This window comes from Hemitrygon akajei, chromosome 9 (genome assembly GCF_048418815.1).
Source record: "Hemitrygon akajei chromosome 9, sHemAka1.3, whole genome shotgun sequence".
NCBI lineage: Eukaryota > Metazoa > Chordata > Chondrichthyes > Myliobatiformes > Dasyatidae > Hemitrygon > Hemitrygon akajei.
The window spans coordinates 73751095-73769650 of NC_133132.1; the positions used below are offsets into that span (position 1 = coordinate 73751095).

The following is an 18556-nucleotide window of genomic DNA, read 5'->3' on the forward strand; positions in this document are numbered from 1 at the left end:
GGTCTACCAACTCTCTCCACTCACGTCATTTCTCTTCATCTCTTGCCGATAAAGGACCACAAATCCCTCCTCTCAGCCCCACAAGAAAGAAACAACATGCCTCTCATTGGATGACATACATTCCAAAGCCCCCATTATCTCTAGTCATAACCCAAACATTGCTGCTGCAGAGAAGCCGTTACATTAGCAGTGAAACCTTACACTCTCCCCCCACCAAATTTAGTCATGTCCTCATGACGTTGAAATAATTCACCAACCCTTCCTGCAAAACACAAAGCCCAATCCAGGTGTAAAAGGCAGTGACATAGCTCCCCAAAATGGTAGCGGTCACACTCTGTTCCCCCAGTGCTACGTAGGCCAGCCTATCCGGAGGTCTCCTAATTCTCTGAGACCTCTCTTCCCCCTCACTTAACTCTTCAAGTTCAGACACTCCTGGGGATACGTCTGGCCTACCTGGCAAGGCCTCTCCCCGCCTCTCCCTCATGCCCACAAACAACTCGGACCCCTCTGTCCCATGGCCAACCCCTGATTCATCCCTTTCAGGGTCCCACTGCAACTCAAGCTGTCCACAGATAGGTCCAATTTCACCCGACAGTGGCAGAAGGGCTGGGAGTCTCTTCATCAATGGCGAGTTAGTAAAAGACAGCATATACCACACATCCAGGTCCTCATCCTCCGAATCAGTATCCCTCTCGGGTGTTGGCCCTGCAGTCACCCCGTGTTTCTGCAGAGTCCTCTTACCAGGTGTAGGCTCCAGATCAGGCTCTGGGTCTACCTGCACCTCTTGTCCCAGGGCAGGTGGTGGTTCCGATGGAGAATCTTGACAGGCCCACTCTCATCCTCTGGTTTCACCTGGAAAACTGGTAGGTTTGGCATCTGATTCTCCACCACATAGGGCGTAGCCGTCCAGCAGTCAGCCAACTTGTGTTTCCCAGGTAGCCCCAAATTCCTGATGAGGGCTTGATCTCCTGGCAGGAGTTGGGAGAACCTCACCTTTTGATCATACCTCCTCCTATTTCCTTGATTCTGCTTGGCAACCACAACCCCAGCTAACTCATAAGCCCTTCTCAGCTCTCTTCTCATATCAGACACATACTTCAGATAAGTCTTCGGTGGTAAGTCACCATCGTTAGTCCCAAAATAAAGGTCAATGGGCAACCTCGCCTCACACCCAAACATCAGATAATGTGGTGAGTACACAGTAGCTTCATTTCGGGTGCAGTTGTAACTGTGGACCAGATGTCCAATATGTTGACTCCACCTGCTCTTCTTGCTGATCTCCAAGGTCCAGAGCATGACTAGCAAGGTCCGATTAAACCTCTTGGGCTGGGGATCACCCTGCAGATGATAGGGCACGGTCCTCAACTTCTCGACTCCGAGCATGCCCAGTAATTCATGGATGAGTCTGCTCTCTAAATCCCATCCTTGATCACTATGTATCTGCCTGGGAAGGCCATAATAAATGAAATACTTCTCCCATTACACTTAGCCCACTGTGGACGCCCTCTGGTCCTTAGTAGGAAAAGCCTGGTGCATATCTGGCTAGTGGTCTGTGATGGGTGAGACATTCGCCTTGTTGCTGGCATCAGGTTCTATTTACAGGAAATCCATACACACCAGGTCCAGGGGCCCCGCACTCTACAAGTGGGACAAAGGAGCTGCCCGCGCAGGCAGTGTCTTCCGCCCTATGCAGCGAATGCACAACTTGCAGTATTCTTCGACCTCTGACTTCATTCAGGACCAGTAAAACTGGTCTCTGAGCAATCCATAGGTCTTTTCCACCCCCCAATGTCCAGAATCATCATGAAGTGACTTCAACGCAATCCTCCGATATTTCTCCAGCAGAACCAGCTGGCACACCGAGGTCGGCTTGGGAGTGACGTGACCTGGTATGGGATCTGGTTCCTCAACTCCAACCGAGGCCATTCTCTCAGTAATGTGTTTCGTCTTCTCTGCCTGACCCATGCCTCCCTTTTCGACCGCTGACCAGATGGTACCGATGCCTGGATCATCTCACTGAGCAGCTGCCACTCAATTCCGGCAGCTGATTTGTCTTCAGAGCAGTCAGGTTACGGTAAACTTGGGGGGTGGCGTCATCAGAAGCTCCCAATAGATCCATTGCTCGATCCTGCCCCTCCTTTCCCTCCGCCTTCACGGTGATAGCAAACTGACACAGGGCCCTCACCCCTGGGGCGGGAATGCTCTCCCACTCCTCGTCCCTGACCAGTCCCTCATACGCCTGTCGGGACAAAGCATCAGCATCAACATTCCGGCTTCCCGGCCGGTACTTCAGGCTGAATTCATAGGTAGACAACACCGCCAACCACCGATGGCCTGTGGTATCCAGTTTCACCGAGAGGTAAGGACAGATACTAATTCAGAATTCTCACTCTTCCCTGGGGGACAGGGTGTTACGTACCCCGTAACTGGGTCACTTACCAGCAAAGATAGAGAGGTCCGTTGAAGTCTGATGGTACTATTTTTAAAAGTATTTATTGATAAAGGGGCACAAAAATAAGATTAATGCAAACATACAGATAATATACGTCGTCAGTACTAAATCTAAAAGCACAGGTATAATAATAATCAATAAGAAATAGCTCTATCTAGGGGATAATGTATTGTCCGATGGAAATATAACAGTCACTGTTAGTTCGTTCAAGCTGCAGCTCTTTGGGTTTAAGAGAGATGGTTTTAAACTTGCCCAGGTCTTTTATGATGCCAGTCCTTTGAGTCGGGGGAGTTGATTTCCCCGTTGTTAGCTAAAAGCCGTTTTCCGTGGTTCCAGCCACCAGTTCCAAGCAACGGAACTGAACACACGTGGCCTCCTTCAAATGGCTTCCCGCTATTACGGGATCGCTAGCGTTTCTTCTGGTGCGTCTGAGGGGCTGTTCCTATAGACCCTCTTTTATCCTGACTCGCAGGGTTGTAGATGTCAATCAGGTTGGGGTGATGCAATCTCTCCCTCACCCAGCCCTCTTTGCCTGAGGGCATTCACGTAGTGTTGTATCGCAATCCACAAATGTGACTCCAAGAGACAATGGCCATGTCCCGTAGTTTTACATCGCTGGGGAACGAGGCATTCTGCACGTCCGTCTCTCATTTCCTGGGTACCCGGACCCAACCCAATAGTGATCTTGCGATTCTCACAAAGGAGGGGGCTGCAGGCATAACAGGGGCTAATTAGACATTCCAAATCCGACCACTCCTTCCCTCACTCCTCAGAAACGAGAGAACCCTGTCTTTGAAATCTCCGCCTCCAGCTACAGGAAACTTGTCTTGTGATTCGGCCCACTCTACCACTACATCAGCGCTGGTCTGCATTAAAATGAGAGCTGCACCCGCCATTTTATCAAACCTCAGCCCACAATCGCAACTTTAACAGTACTTAACAGGCAGATTAACAATTCATTCAGAGTACGAATATCTACCATACTGGTTTAATGCTCAGAGTAATTACACAGCATCCAATGAACTTAATCCTGAACAATACCCCCACAATTGTAACCCTGGGTTCAACTAGTGGCTTAATCTAGGGGAAGATGGCCCTTGTCAAACTTAAGAAATCTTGTTTGGGTGGATGCTGTGTGATGTGTTCCCTTGACACAAATCAGTACCACGAAATAACAAACAGTACACAATATAAATGATTGAGCTTTATAATTCTTAGTTTGACTATATGGTTATAAAGAAACAAAAAAGGAAAAGGGCCCATTCTCATGAAACAGCCTAATGTGCACGTTGATGCTCACAGTTCTGTCCATTCCTTCCCCATCAACCTCCTCCAAGTGTCTTCGACCCTCGGACCCTCACTCCAAGTCCGTTCCGTCCAGTGGTCTACCAACTCTCTCCTTTCGCGTCTTCTCTCTTCAACTCTCGCCGACAAAAGACCATGAATCCCTTCTCTCAGACCCATAAGAAAGAACAACATCCCTCTCATTGGATAGCTCCACATTCCAAAGCCCCAATATCCCTAGTCATAACCCAAACACTGCTTCTACAGAGAAACTATTACATTAGCAGTGAAACCTTACAGCGCATTACATTGGAAGGAGACTTTTTAGTCTAGAACATCTAAAAGGTCCTTTTTTTCAAAATGCATTGTTTCCCATCCACCACTATCAGTGCTGCCCTCACCTATATTTACTCCATTTCCTGCACATCTGCCCTCACCACACTGTTGTAGCAGGCACAGTGTTCCCTTTGGCTTTACCTACCACACCACTAGCCTTCGTATCCAGGTCATCATTCTCTACAACTTCCGACATTTCAACGGGATCCTACCACGAAGCACATCATTCTCCGTCCCGCACTTTTCTCAGCTTTCCATACGGATTGTGTATGACTCACTCACCCTCCCTGGCACTCATCCCTGCAACCAGGTGTAACTAATCGCTACACCTGCCCCTATAACTCCTCCCTCACCACCATTCAGGACCCCGTATGGTCTTTTTAGAAGAGCCTGAACTTCACCTAAAAGTCTGCTGTTGTCATTTATTACCTCTAGTGTGTTCTCTGAGACCCAACAGAACCAACTATATAATTAATTATCTCTGCTTTGTCTCTACTTGATAAAGAAACTTTAACGCATTTGATCTCTCACACAAAATGTCAATTTAAACTTGTGTAACCCACTCACCGGGCTCGTATGTAGACTTGGCTCGATAGCTAACTCAGCTAACAGCCACGGGAATCTGCGATGAGAAGGCCACCTGTATGAACACAGTATGTCTAGAGTCAGTATGATTTGGGGTTCAACCAAGCAGGAATGTTGGGATATTCTGATCAATGGAACCAGGATTTGAGTGAATGCTGTGTAAATACTGCCACAGTTATTGGTTACCAAGGAATAACAGATTGTACGTTGCATAAAATTATAAAGAAAATATATTTGCCAATTTCAGCTGTATCAAACAGGTAATAGGAAAAAGAAAAGAGGAAAAAAGGGCCCATTCCAGTTTAACCAGTCCAATGTGCACATAACCATTGGAGCTCGTACTGGAGTATCCGGGGGGTGTATCACTTACTCATGCACAATCCAGTTGAAAACACCCACCACATTTTCAAACTCCCCTCAAAGACCATCTAGAACGAACTGGCTCTCTCTCTCTCAGGAGTATTGCCTTCTTGGAGCCGTTCATCGACACAAAGCTCTTTTTGCAATAGGGACTGTCTATCCAACAGCATTCTGCAGTATATTCCCTTATGCTCCCACCAAAGAACCCCAGACCAGACTACTGTCCTTCAGAAAGCTCATCCCTACAGCTCTCTAGAACCTTCTCTCACATCCCACAATCCTGATTGGCTAACTCACATTCCTAAACTGGACAACATATATCCTTAACTTAGCCGAAGCCAAAACACACTCTCCAGCGTGGCACACTGCTTTGACAGAAAACTGCTGATATAAACAACCTCACAGCATCGCAGTGGAAACCTTAGCCAGGCATTACACTTATTTCTTTCAACAACGCAAAAAGGCAGTGTCTACCTCAGGTTATTTGGTGGCTATGATTCAGTACCCTGGAACTTGCATAGGCCACGCTCCAGAAATGTTGACACATCAGAATGAAAATTAGCATTTGCTTTTTTTTCTTTTTTTTTGAGCATATAGTATACCAGTTTCTTGAGAAGAGGCTCAAATAGTAGCAGTGGCATGACCTCTGCCACATTGAGCTTCCGTGACCGCTGCTCAGTCAGTTCTGGATTAGCTCACCTAACTCGAGTCCTGCAACATTTTCAGCTCAGGACCCTTCTACGAAACACACACAAGATGCTGCGGGAACTCAGCAAGTAGGCAACATCTAAAGAAGGGAATAAACAGTTAATGTTTTAGACCAAAGCCCTTCATTAGGAAGGATGATATCACATTTCTGTGAAATATATGAATCTAGTTTACACCTCCTGTGCAGGAACTCCAATTGGTTTCCCGAGTCCTTTGTTTTTATTCATTTCAGAATGAGGGCATTGCTGGAAAAGCACTTAATTATTGCACATCCCTTTGAGAAGTGGTGCTGAACGGCCTCCTGAAACAGCTGCAGTTGTCTGGTCCATTGGGAAGAAAGTTCCAGAATTTAGACATTGATCATGTTCAGCAGAAAAAGTGTGTAATAGTGTCTTATGAAAGAAGTTCAACTGCAGCTTAAACAATCCCATCTTTGAAGGGATCGCAAGTGGCTTCTGTTAAAACTGTAATGGGACAGTGCCCCTCCCAATATGTAGCTTTGTTTTGGTCTTCCTGTTCTCTATTTTTCAAATTTCAATTCATTCCACCTGTGCAGTAGGTTTCATCCCCATTGTCAGGCAGGCCACAGTTAATCTCATTAAAATGGAGGCTGGATTTCAAATGGGCCCCAAAATCCTTCAGAAAAGTTGACACACAATCTCTGCAGGACTTTCCATGCAATTCGGCAAGTGGAATAATTATCTCATGGACACCACCTGCAAGGAGAGCATCAGTAAACATCCAGAATTTTTTAAATGAGCAAAGCAATTAGGTGTTTATCATTATTTTCACTGAGGCTAGTTTTGCCATATTTCTGCATGATTACTATTTCCTTGTTCCCTTTAACTAACAAAGCGTGTAAACTGGTTTTCCACATAATAACAGAAATAAATACAACCAATTCACAATTCATGCAAATCCTTTAATAATTCACCTTTTATTTTAATTGTGTTATGTCTCAGTGGCAAGCCTGGGGATTTTCAATCCCCAATTGCTCACTTCAGAGGACATTAAGCTTCAAACATTGAAACGGATGTTGAATGACACATGAGCCAGATTAAGCTTATTGTCAGCAAAACTGACATAAGCATTTTCATCCAGATGCATTTAATCAAATGACAGAATCTATATTCCACAGGCTCTGCAATGGAATTTGACTTTGTTTCAGGATTATTAATCAATGGTTTTGGATTATGTGTCCTGTGACAGAATCAAGTAGTTAATGTATCCCTGACTGGAGCCAATTTACTTCAACCCATACAGCACAAGAGGAGGATATATAAACTAACATTGTCTGATCTGTGTAAAGAATTCTTGCTTTTGAGGAGACTCAAACTGCCTTTGCGACACAGACTCTGAGACTGGTGATATTTGGATTTCTCTGGTGTGTCAGCAGTCTAAATTCAACTGGGGAAAAAATAACTGTGCAGGATTCTTGAATTAAAGATTTGTGTTGTTAGATTTATTTTCATCATTAGCAACAAAAGAGGTGAGAATAAAATCATATCAATGGATTAAGACATAGACACACATGCCTCTTCTTGATTTATGACTTTGCCATTAAAATCCATTTCCTGGCTGTCAGAACAGTCACCTTTCCAATTCATCCCTTAAGTATATAAATATTACTTTCCAATTAACAGCTCATTGCTGGAGTGAAACTGAACTCGTTTGTAAGGCTTTCATGAAATTTAGTTGCAAATATCAGAATGTTTCTTCTTTGCTGCCAATTGGTTTGAATTTACCAGGCATTCTTACTGCCATGGTTGGTCAAATTGCCTTGATCTCAAGGACAGACACTCTTATCACAGAAATCTAAGTCTTTGGGCCACACTTGGGCTAAATCTCTGATGGGAACTGCAGCTTTGTGGAATAGACAAATGTGAAAATAAGTTTCAATGAGCAGTTATAGATGAACATAGGTGAGTATCAAAGGACTAACATTGATAGCTTTGCTGATGATTGAGAGGTTATTTACTAGCCATGTTAAATTTGAGGTGGCATGGTTAGCACAATGCTTTACAGTACCGGTGACCCAGATTCAATTCCTGCAGCTGTCTGTAAGGAATCTGTATGTTCTCTCTATGACTGAGTGAGATCCTCTGGGAACATCATTTTCCTTCCACAGTCCAAAGATGATAGATTAAATGGTCTCATAAACTGTCCCATGATTGGGCTAGGGTTAAGCCGAGGGTTGCTGGGTGATGTGGCTCCAAGGGTTGGAAGGGCTAATTCGGTGCCGTACTTCAATCAATAAATAAACCTGAGCACTATGTTACTTACCAGAATGTTGAGTAGATGCCAATGTTATCTTCTTCATCTTCTTGTTTCTCTCTGTGTGCAAACTGTCACTTTGAAACCATCCTTAAATCATTTCCTCTCTCCATTTATAATCTCTTGCTGTGATGGTGCTTGGTCTGGAATGCCTGTTTGAAAGTTGGTGTTCAGTGTTATAACTGTACTGGAACAGATTGACTAGAGAAAGCAGCCAGTTCTTTGGACTAAGTGTGCCACATGTGACACTTTCTTCCTTTTTGCTACGGTACAGGTGTCAAGGAAAACCCCAGTGGTAATGCTGCGCCATCAGATTTTTAAAGATGTGTCCTATGTATTTACATTAACATGACATTTGGCAGCGTTTCAAGGCTCACAGAAATGCAGGCAATTATTGAGGACACTTATGGCATCTCCCACCTGGCAACTTCATCATATTGTACACTACAGAGTAGGCCCTTTGCCAACAGAGACCATGCCAGCCATCAAGCACCCATTCACATTAATCCTACTCTAGCCCCATTTATTATTCTTCCCAATTTCCCATTAATTCCAGGCACATTTCACCACATGCCTACACACTCAGGGCAATTTACAAAGACCAACTAACTGACCAACTTGCATATCTTTGAAATGCGGCAGAAAATCAGAGTAGGTGGAATCCCACAATGACTCACAGAGAACATGCAAACTCCACACAGACAGTGCCGGAGATCAGGATTGAATCCAGAATCCAGGTCACCGGAACTGTGCTATCCATGCTGTGAAGTATCTTGGAACCAAGAAACTATGTCTAGCTTGCAAAGCTCTAAAATGCTGGTTCCTTTGCACCTTCAGTGGATTCACCAACTCGTCCCTTCAGTGTAGCATTCATTCTGTCCTTATCCACAATAGCTGAAAGAGCTCTTTTGGCTTGCAATGTAATTTTGCCGAAGTCATAACTGTGAGGAGAGATGTTATTAATTCAGGAAAACTGCTCAACGAGTGAGCTTGGATGCAGATGCCCTGATTCGGAGTTTGGACAATTCCTTTCCTCCCACAGGTGCTGCTATGCTGGTAGATTTTCTCCACTGAACTACTTGTTCCTCAATTGCCTGTACACACCTAAGTTTGGAATTGGTACAAATAATATGGTTTCATTTTTAGAACTTCTTAAAGCACCATCAAAAAGACCACCAATGCTAGTCTAACAATTTTGTGACTAACAGAGCAACAAGGAAGCTGTACCTGTGATATATAAAAAGCTCCAGATCCTTTGTGAATCATTGGAAGGTCACTATTGTCTAGTCAAAACAAAGCCTCAGTACGTATGGAGCAGTTGTTGACAGGTTGATAATTGCACACCTGACTTTTTTCTTTCTCTTTAGTAACTTGTTGTCTCTTCCTTTGGTTTCCTGCTGTATGAAATCTCCTGTTGCATCACTCAGTTAAGAAACTCTGCCCTCTGTCCAGCAGACTATCATACCATCTTTTATTTCACTCTGCCTTGTTTTGCATTTCACTTGCCGAGTCAGTGCAAGGTAACTGTGGCAACTAAAATGGCACATTGCCAGATGTAATTTACGCACATCTAAGCAGGAAGTATGAGGGCTTATGAAATCTTGGTTGAAATGACAATGCTCTTTCAAACTCAAATTGGTCTATTTGCAGTTGCTGCATTGCAGTGCCCAGGTAAAAGAGCTTTTCTTCTAAACTTCAAGCAGGAAGCAAACGTGTTGACCTACAGGTAAAAACACTTCTTTGTAGTAACTGCTAGTTTTGAACGTTTGTTGTTGCTGAAATACTGTCTCAGAGTGTTGATGTCAGTAACCGAGGAAGGAATGGAACAGATTCTGAGGGAGGCAAACTGCTTCACTGGGCGTGAAGTTCAGTAACAAAGATGTAAGTCAATACAGAGAATTAGATGCAAGGTGTGTAGGTCAAAAATCAGGAGAAATCTTTAACACCAGAAGCTATGAAATGGAGAAGCAGAGTTAATGATTTACAAAGGAGAAATTCAGGTCCTAAGTGTGCACTGAGTGACAAGTAGTTATGGTGCAGTTGAAGTTTGGAATGTGAAACACTTTGCTGTTCGCTTATCTCCCAAGGTATACATTATGCAATATTCCAGGCTTTGAAATAAACGTTTGGATGCCTCAAATGGAAATCAGGATTCTAGGTGTGCGGCTGTATAATTCTGGTGCAAATGGAGAGAAGGGTGATGTGGACACAAAAAGACCACGACTGGGGTCTGAACCAATGCTTGTTAAAGTGACTGCTTTAAAAAATATATCTTTTTTATTTTCGTTGGACTTCTCGCCTCCTAGGCTGTTCAAGGACTCCTTCCCTAACCCCACTTCCTATTCTCTCAAATATGTTTAGATTCACAACTCTAACCTACTCGTTGTAGGAACTAACAGCTTCCTGTATGTTGGAAATTTGTAACATGTTTTTCCCCCATTTTCCAATGATCCATTCAGTAATGCATACTTCTAGCAGGTGGGGCTATCTGCTGCCAGTAATATTTCCTTAAAGAGGCCTTACAGGGGAGATGGCCAGTATAAAAGGGTGGGGAGGAAATGGTGGAGCAAGAGCGGGAGGGTGATAGGTGAATCCGGGCAAGAGGAGTAGGTAGGTAGGAAAGGGAGAGAAAGGGAATGATGTAAAAAGCTGGGAGGTGATAGGTGGAAATGTCAAACGGCTGAAGAAGATGGAGACTAATAGAAGAGGACAGATGACCATGGAATAAAGGGAAACAAATGAGGAGGAAATCCAGAAATAGGAATGTGCAGATCGAGATGGAGGGGGAGGGAAAACGGAAGGGGCGATGGGGCTTGTGGGATAAGAGAAAGCAAAGGGAGGACAGAGGGGAGTGCTTACCAGGAGTTAGGGAAATCAATTTCCATGCCATTAGATTAGAGATTACCAAGGCAGAGTAGGAGTTGTTGTTCCTTCTGTTCTAATAGGTGTCCAGCCTTAACTTGGCAATAGAGGTGGCTGTGAACAGGTATGCTAGTGTGGGAATGGGAGGTGGAATTAACATGGATGACCACCGGGAGATCTTGCTGCTAAGGTGGATATAGTGAAGGTGCCAGGCACATTGATGTCCAATCTGGCTGGGCCTCGCTGACAAAAAGGAGTCCACATTGGGAGCACCTGATGCAATAAATGACAGCAATCAATTCAGGTGTCAAGTACAGCCTCACCTGGAAGGACTGTTTCCGATTCTGAATGGCAGTGTCCGGGTTTGTGGAGATGTGTAACACGTAGAAATGATTCAAGGGTAAGTGCCTGGAGGGGGATAGGTGGGTAGGGATGAGTGAATGAGGGAGTCGTGGAAGAAGCGATTCCTGTGGAAAGTGGAAAAGGAAGGGAAAGAGATCCTGATGGTGGAATTCTTTTGGAGATGGCAGAAGTTGCAGAGAATGATATATTCTACAGGGAGGCTCATGAGGTTGTAGGTGAGGTCACAGGGAACTCTATGATTGAATATTTGTAGGACAGATTGGGTATGGGCGGACATGAGGGAAATAGAAGGAATGTAGCTGTGCTTTGCATTGATTGTCATGGGGAAACCACATTCTCTGGGGAAAAAAAGAGGACAACTTAGATGTCCTGAAATGGAAAGCTTCATCGTGAGAACAGATGCTCAAAGTTCAAAGTAAATTTATTATCAAAGTACGTGTATGTCACCACGTACAATCTTGTGATTTGTTTTCTTGTGGGCATACTCAGTAAATCCAAGAAACATAATAGAATCAATGAAAGACCGCACCTGACAGGACAAACAACCAATATGCAAAAGACAAAAAAATGTACAAATACAAAGAAAATGAAAGAAATAATAAGCATATAGATACTGAAACCATAAGCAATAGATATTGTGACCATGAGACCATAAGACCATTGGGACAAGTATAAAAAGAAGACAGATTTATAGAGCGGGTGCAGGAGTAGAGGTAGAGAGAGTAGGAGGGCTTTGGCGATAATGGGTTGAGGCGAGGTAGGTTACTTGTGCAGAATAGAAACAGGAAGTATGTCTGTGAGGCCGGTGTTCTGTACTGGGTGTCAGATGTGGGAAGTCTGGGAGACTCCAGCCTCCCGGAAGGCCACATCTGTGCCAGGTGTGTCGAGGTGCAGCTCCTTAGGGACCACATTAGGGAACTGGAGATGCAGTTCGATGACCTTCGTCTGGTCAGGGAAAGTGAGGAGGTGGTAGAGAGGAGCTATAGGCAGGTAGTCACTCTGCGCCCTCGAGAGACAGATAAGTGGGTAACAGTCAGGAGAGGGAAGGACAAGGGTCAGATACTAGAGAGTGCCCCTGTGGCTGTACCCCTTAACAATAAGTACTCCTGTTTGAGTACTGTTGGGGGGGGATGGCCTACCTGGGGGAAGCGACAGTGGCCGTGCTTCTGGCACAGAGTCTGGTCCTGTGGCTCAGAAGAGTAGGGAAAGGAAGAGGAAGGCAGCAGTGATAGGGGACTCTATAGTTAGGGGGTCAAACAGGCGATTCTGTGGAAAGAAACACAAATGGTCATTTGCCACCCAGGTGCCAGGGTCTGGAATGATCACGTCCACAACAGCCAGAAGTGGGAAGGTGAACAGCCAGAGGTTGTGATACATATTGGTACCAACGACACAGGTAGGAAAAGGAGGAGGTCCTGAAAACAGACTATGGGTGTTAGAAAGGAAGTTGAGAAGCAGGACCTCGAAGGTAGTAATCTCGGGATTACTGCCTGTGCCTCTCGACAGTGAGTATAGGAATAGAGTGAGGTGAGGATAAATGTGTGGCTGATGGATTGGAGCAAGGAGCAGGGATTCAGATTTCTGGATCATTGGGACCTATTTTGGGGCAGGTGTGACCTGTGCAAAAAGGATGGGTTGCACATGAATCTGAGGGGGACCAATATTCTGGCAAGGCTATTGGGGAGAGTTTAAACTAGAATTGCTGACAGGTGGGAACCGAACTGAAGAGACGGAGGAAGGAGCTGTTAGCTCACAAATAGAGAAAGCTAGGAGACAGTGCGAGAGGGAAAATAGGCAGGAGATAGAGAAGGGATGTGCTCAGACCGATGGCTTCAGATGTGTCTATTTTAATGCAAGAAGCACCATGAACAAAGCGGATGAGCTTAGAGTGTGGATCAGTACTTGGAGCTATGATATTGTGGCCATTACAGAGACTTGGATGGCTCAGGGGCAAGAATGGTTACTTAGCGTGCCAGGCTTTAAATGTTTCAGAAAGGACAGGGAGGGAGGCAAAAGAGGTGGGTGTGTGGCACTGCTGATCTGAGATAGTGTCACAGCTATAGAAAAGGAGGAAGTCATGGAGGGATTGTCTAGGAAGTCTCTGTGGGTGGAAGTTAGAAACAGGAAGGGGTCAATAACTTTACTGGGTGTTTTTTATAGACCACTCAATAGTAACAGGGACATCGAGGAGCAGATAGGGAGACAGATAATAACAGGGTTGTGGTGGGAGATTTTAATTTCCCCAATATCGATTGGCATCTCCCTAGAGTGAGGGGTTTAGATAGGGTGGAGTTTGTTAGGTGTGTTCAGGAAGGATTCCTGACACAATATGTAGATAAGCCTACAAGAGGACAGGCTGTCCTTGATCTGGTATTGGGAAATGAACCTGGTCAGGTGTCAAGTCTCTCAGTGGGTGAGCATTTTGAAGATGGTGATCACAATTCTATCTCCTTTACCATAGCATTGGAGAGGGACAGGAACAGACAAGTTAGGAAAGTGTTTAATTGGAGTAAGGGGAATTATGAAGCCATCAGGAAGGAAATTGGAAGCAAAAATTGGGAATGGATGTTCTCAGGGAAATGTATGGCAGAAATGTGACAAATGTTCAGGAGATATTTGTGTGGTACTCTGCATAGGTACGTTCCAATGAGACAGGGACAGTTTGGTAGGGTACAGGAACTGTGTACAAAAGCTGTTGAAAATCTAGCCTAGATAGATGTATCTGTCTACTCTACTTGTGCCTCTCATAATGTTATAAAACTCTATCGGGTCTCCCATCAGCCTCCACTGCTCCGGAGAATACAGCTCAAATTTGTCCAGCCTCTTGTTATAGCACGTGCCCTCTAATCCAGTCAGCATCCTGGTAAACTCTCCTGCACCCTCTCTGAAGCTTCCACATCCTTCCTATGATGGGATGACCAGAAATGTACGCAATTCTCCAGATGTTGCTGAGCTAGAGTTTGATAAAGCTGCAACATAACTTCCTGATTTCAAACCCAGTGCCTCGACTGATAAAGGCAAGCATGCCATATGCCTTCTTAATCACCTCAGAATCGGAATCTGGTTTATGATCACCGGCATGCGTGGTGAAATCTGTTAACTTAGCAGCAGCAGTTCAATGCAATGCATAATCTAGCAGAGAAAGAAAAAGTAATAATAAATAAATAAATCAATCAATTATAGTATACGTATAATGAATAGGTTAAAAATTGTGCAAAAACGGAAATAATATATAATTAAAAAGTGAGGTAGTGTCCGTGGGTTCAATGTCCATTTAGGAATCAGATGGCAGAGGGGAAGAAGCTGTTCCTGAATCACTGAGTGTGTGCCTTCAGGCTTCTGTACCTCCTTCCTGATGGTAACAGTGAGAAAAGGGCATGCCCTGGGTGCTGGGAGCCCCTGATAATGGACACTGCCTTTCTGAGACACCACTCCTTGAAGATGTCCTGGGTACTTTGTAGGCAAATACCCACAATGGAGCCTACTAAATTTACAACCCTCTGCAGCTTGTTCTGGTCCTGTGCAGTAGCCACCCACCCCCCACCTCCCATGCCAGACAGTAAAGCAGCCTGTCAGAATGTTCTCCATGGTACATATGTAGAAGTTTTTGAGTGTATGTGTTGACATACCAAATCTCTTCAAACTCCTAATGAAGTATAGTCGCTGTCTTGCCTTCTTTGTAGCTGCATCGATATGTTGGGACCTACATGGACACTTTCAGAAAACTATGAACTTGAACCCTAAAATCCCTCTGTTTATCAACACTGTTATGGCCTTGCCTTTAACAGTGAAATGTTTCTTTACATTTGACTTAACAAGGTGCAACACTTCACATTTGGCCAGGTTAAATTCCATCTGCCATTTCTCTGCCCATATCTGCAAATGATCTATATCCCATTGTATTCTTTGCCTGTCTTCTATGCTATCTGCAATACTACCAATCTTTGTATCATCTGCAGACTTCCTAACCCGCCCATCTACATTTTCATCCACACCATTTACCGTAGATAATCAACACCACTAATCACAGACCTCCAGCTACAATAAGTCCGAGTGATCCTCTGTCTTTTATGAACAAACCAGTTCTGAATCCAAATGGCTAATTCACCATGAATCCTATGCATCTTCTGGTTGAGGGAACTTGTCAAACACCTTACTAAAATCCATGTAGACAACATCCACAGCTCTACCTTCATCAATCGTCTTCATCACCTCATCAATAAACTCAATCAAGTTAGTAAGACACGACTTGCCCTGAACATATCTCTCCATCTCTCCCTCTAGTTGGCTGTCTCTAATTAGGCTATGTTTTCCAAATGATTATAAATTCTACTCCTCTTCTGTAATTTCCATGCCACTTACATGAGACTCACCAGTCTATAGTTTCCAGGATTATCCCTGGTTCCCTTCTTGACTGATGGAACAGCTTTAGCTACTTTCCAGTTCACTGGGAGCTCGTCTGTGACAAGACAGGACACAAGCATACTGGTCAAGGCCTCAGCAATCTCATCTCTTGCCTCTCTCAATGTCCTGGGGTGTATGCCATCAGGTTTTGAGGACATCCACCTTAATGCTCTTTTAAAAACCCAACACTACCTGCACCTTTACCTTGAAACACTCCAACATATTTATAATGCTCATCATTTATCTCTGTATCCTCCATGTCCTTCTCATTGGGAAATACTGTTGCAAATCCCTCATTAAGTACCTCATTCACATCCGCCATATCCAAACAAATATTCCCCCCTTTATTCCTAAATGGTCCTACCCTCACCCTAACTATCCTCATGTTCTTCTTTGTGTAAGCATAGATTGCCTTTGGATGTCATTAATCCTACTTGTCAAGGACTTTTCAGGACCCCCCCCCCCAACTCCTAGCCTTCCTAATTCCCTTTTTCAGTTCTTTTCTAGCTTCTTTATAATCCTCAAGGGTTCTGCTTGATTCTAGCTTCCTAAGTTTTACATACATTTCCTTTTTCCTCCTGACTACATTCATCACTTCACTTAACATCCAAGGTTCTCTTACCTTGTCATCCTTGTTCTTTCTTCTGACTGGAACCTGTCCTATACTCTGCGTAGCTGGTCCTTAAACACCTTCCACATGTCAGAAAACAGTTGTTTCCAAATAACTCTCCCTAGTTCCCGCCTAACACTGTTGTAATTTGCCCTGCTCCAATTTAATACTCTGTCAGAAGGTTCATACTTATCCTTATCTATAGCTACTTTAAAACCTAAGGAATTGTGGGCACTGTTTCCAAACTGCACACTTAACTTCATTCTGTTCTTTACAGCAATATATATACATGAACATGGAGTTGGAACTTGAATTGGAAAATGAAAATAAGTCAACTGAGATTCAAAATGATTTTTCATTTACTCGCTTGAACCAGCCTACAACAACAAAAGGTAAAAAGAGTTTTGTGATAAATTTCTCTCTGCTGACTTAATTATCCACCTCTCTGCCACCATAACTTTCCTTAATCTCGTATATACCGTAGATAAACTAACCCAAGCATGTTGTGGAATAGGGTACAATTTGAATTTCTGAAGGTCTATTGGCAAACTAAAGATTTAAAGTAACCTCAGATTTCCCCTTGTCTAATGCATGCTCAAACACACTAGATCTGGGTAGTAACTTACTTCTTCATTTGAAATATCATGTGCAAATCACCGAGCCCTGTGCTTTGGCATCTTTCAATGACTTTACCAAATTGAATAGTCAATCTAATTTGCTTGGTTTGGTATAGATTACATAGGTGCAGTTCTTTAAGGCATTGAATGATTCCTCAGTATTTAGCTTAATGGTCATAGTTTGGACTATAATTTTCATCAATAATTTGTATTTTATTCTAGGACCTTTCAGCTTTATTCTCATTGCTGCATCTATAACTGCATCTGTAAGTGGACTTACCTTTGGCTATGAGCTTACAAACATTTCGGGAGCTCTTCTGCAGTTGAAGACTGACTTCAATCTTACCTGCGTGCAACAAGAAGTACTCGTCAGCGCAGTCTTAATTGGAGGAGTAATAGGTTCCCTTGCTGGTGGATACATTATCGATCGATGGGAAAGGAGGATAGGAATCATTGTAACATCTTTGTGTTTTATAGTCGGCAACATCATTATGTCTTCCTCTTCTTCCTACGCAATACTTGTACTGGGCCGCATCATCGTGGGAGTCGCTACAACTTCAAGTGTATTTTCAGCATGTATTTATCTGTCAGAGATTGCACCACCTGAAAAAAGAGGCATGCTGGTTTCCCTGATTGAATTCATGATTGTTATTGGTGTTTTGTTCGCATATATTATTAATTACAGTTTCTCAAGCGTTTCAGAAGGTTGGCGGTGGATGTTCGCTATTAATCTCATTCCAGCTGTGCTGCAAATCATTGGTGTCTTCTTTATTCCACCAAGTCCTCGGTTTATGATTAGAAAAGGATACGATGAAAAGGCAAGTCTCATCCTGCAGAAAATTAGATCATATTCCAATGTTGATGATGAACTGACAGCCATCAAATCGTCATTGAGCATTGAGAGCAATTATACATATTGTGATGTGTTTCGGGCAAAGGACAACATGAGACTACGAGTGGGAATAGGGTTTGGTCTGGCTTTTTTCTTGCAAGCTTCCGGCCAACCAAATGTTTTATATTATGCATCAACTATCTTAAGATCAGTTGGCTTTGCAAGTAACACAACAGCGACATTAGCCTCAGTTAGTGTGGGGCTGGTAAAAGTGCTTGGCACACCTTTAGCAATGCTACTTTTGGACCGAGTAGGACGCAAAATATTTCTCTACATTGGAAGCGCTACTATGATTGTAATGTTGACCATTCTGGCTATGGTGGTCCATAAAATTCCAGTGCAATTCACAGATGTCTGCAAGTACCCCAATCACACTGATCACTGGCAAGATAATGTCACATCTACAATACCTGGCTATAATTCAACAATAGTCAGCACGTTTGGCGAGCAAGTTGCTTCATTGGAAAATAGAAGGAATTCATTGGCAAATCAAAGCAATATGGGAAATACAACAGTGCCATATCAATCCTCCTCTCCATTCACAGGAAGCTCGAAGAAGAATGGAGATGGGAAGGAAGAAGTACCTCCTTTGCTGAAATGGCTGTCCCTTGCTTGCTTACTTGTATATGTTGCTGCTTTTTCCATAAGTTTTGGACCAGGTAAGCATCTCACTGTTGAAATTAGTCTTTCTTGGATGATGTTTTTAGTAGGAAACTTGATAAACTTTATTTTTTAGACTTAGTTGGTTCAATGTATTGTTATATAATTATCACATTGTAATAGTTCTGAGATGAATTCAATTTTCTGCT

General features: G+C 43.6%; 1 protein-coding gene across 7 annotated transcripts in view; it reads left to right on the forward strand.

Moving 5' to 3' along the window:
- Positions 1-18556, forward strand: part of slc2a12 (solute carrier family 2 member 12) — a 72603-nt gene that overhangs the window by 21008 nt on the left and 33039 nt on the right. For 5 of the 7 annotated variants that reach the window (XR_012100248.1, XM_073056341.1, XM_073056342.1 and 2 more), the window contains exons 2-3: positions 16516-16630; positions 17078-18406. Coding sequence is in view for 6 of the 7 variants with exons in the window: in XM_073056341.1 (XP_072912442.1) it covers positions 16528-16630; positions 17078-18406 (1432 nt within the window). In the remaining variant the exon portion in view is untranslated. Of the gene's footprint in view, positions 1-9583; positions 9726-16515; positions 16631-17077; positions 18407-18556 lie in introns of those variants that run through there. The other 2 variants (XM_073056340.1, XM_073056339.1) reach the window with 2 other exon arrangements.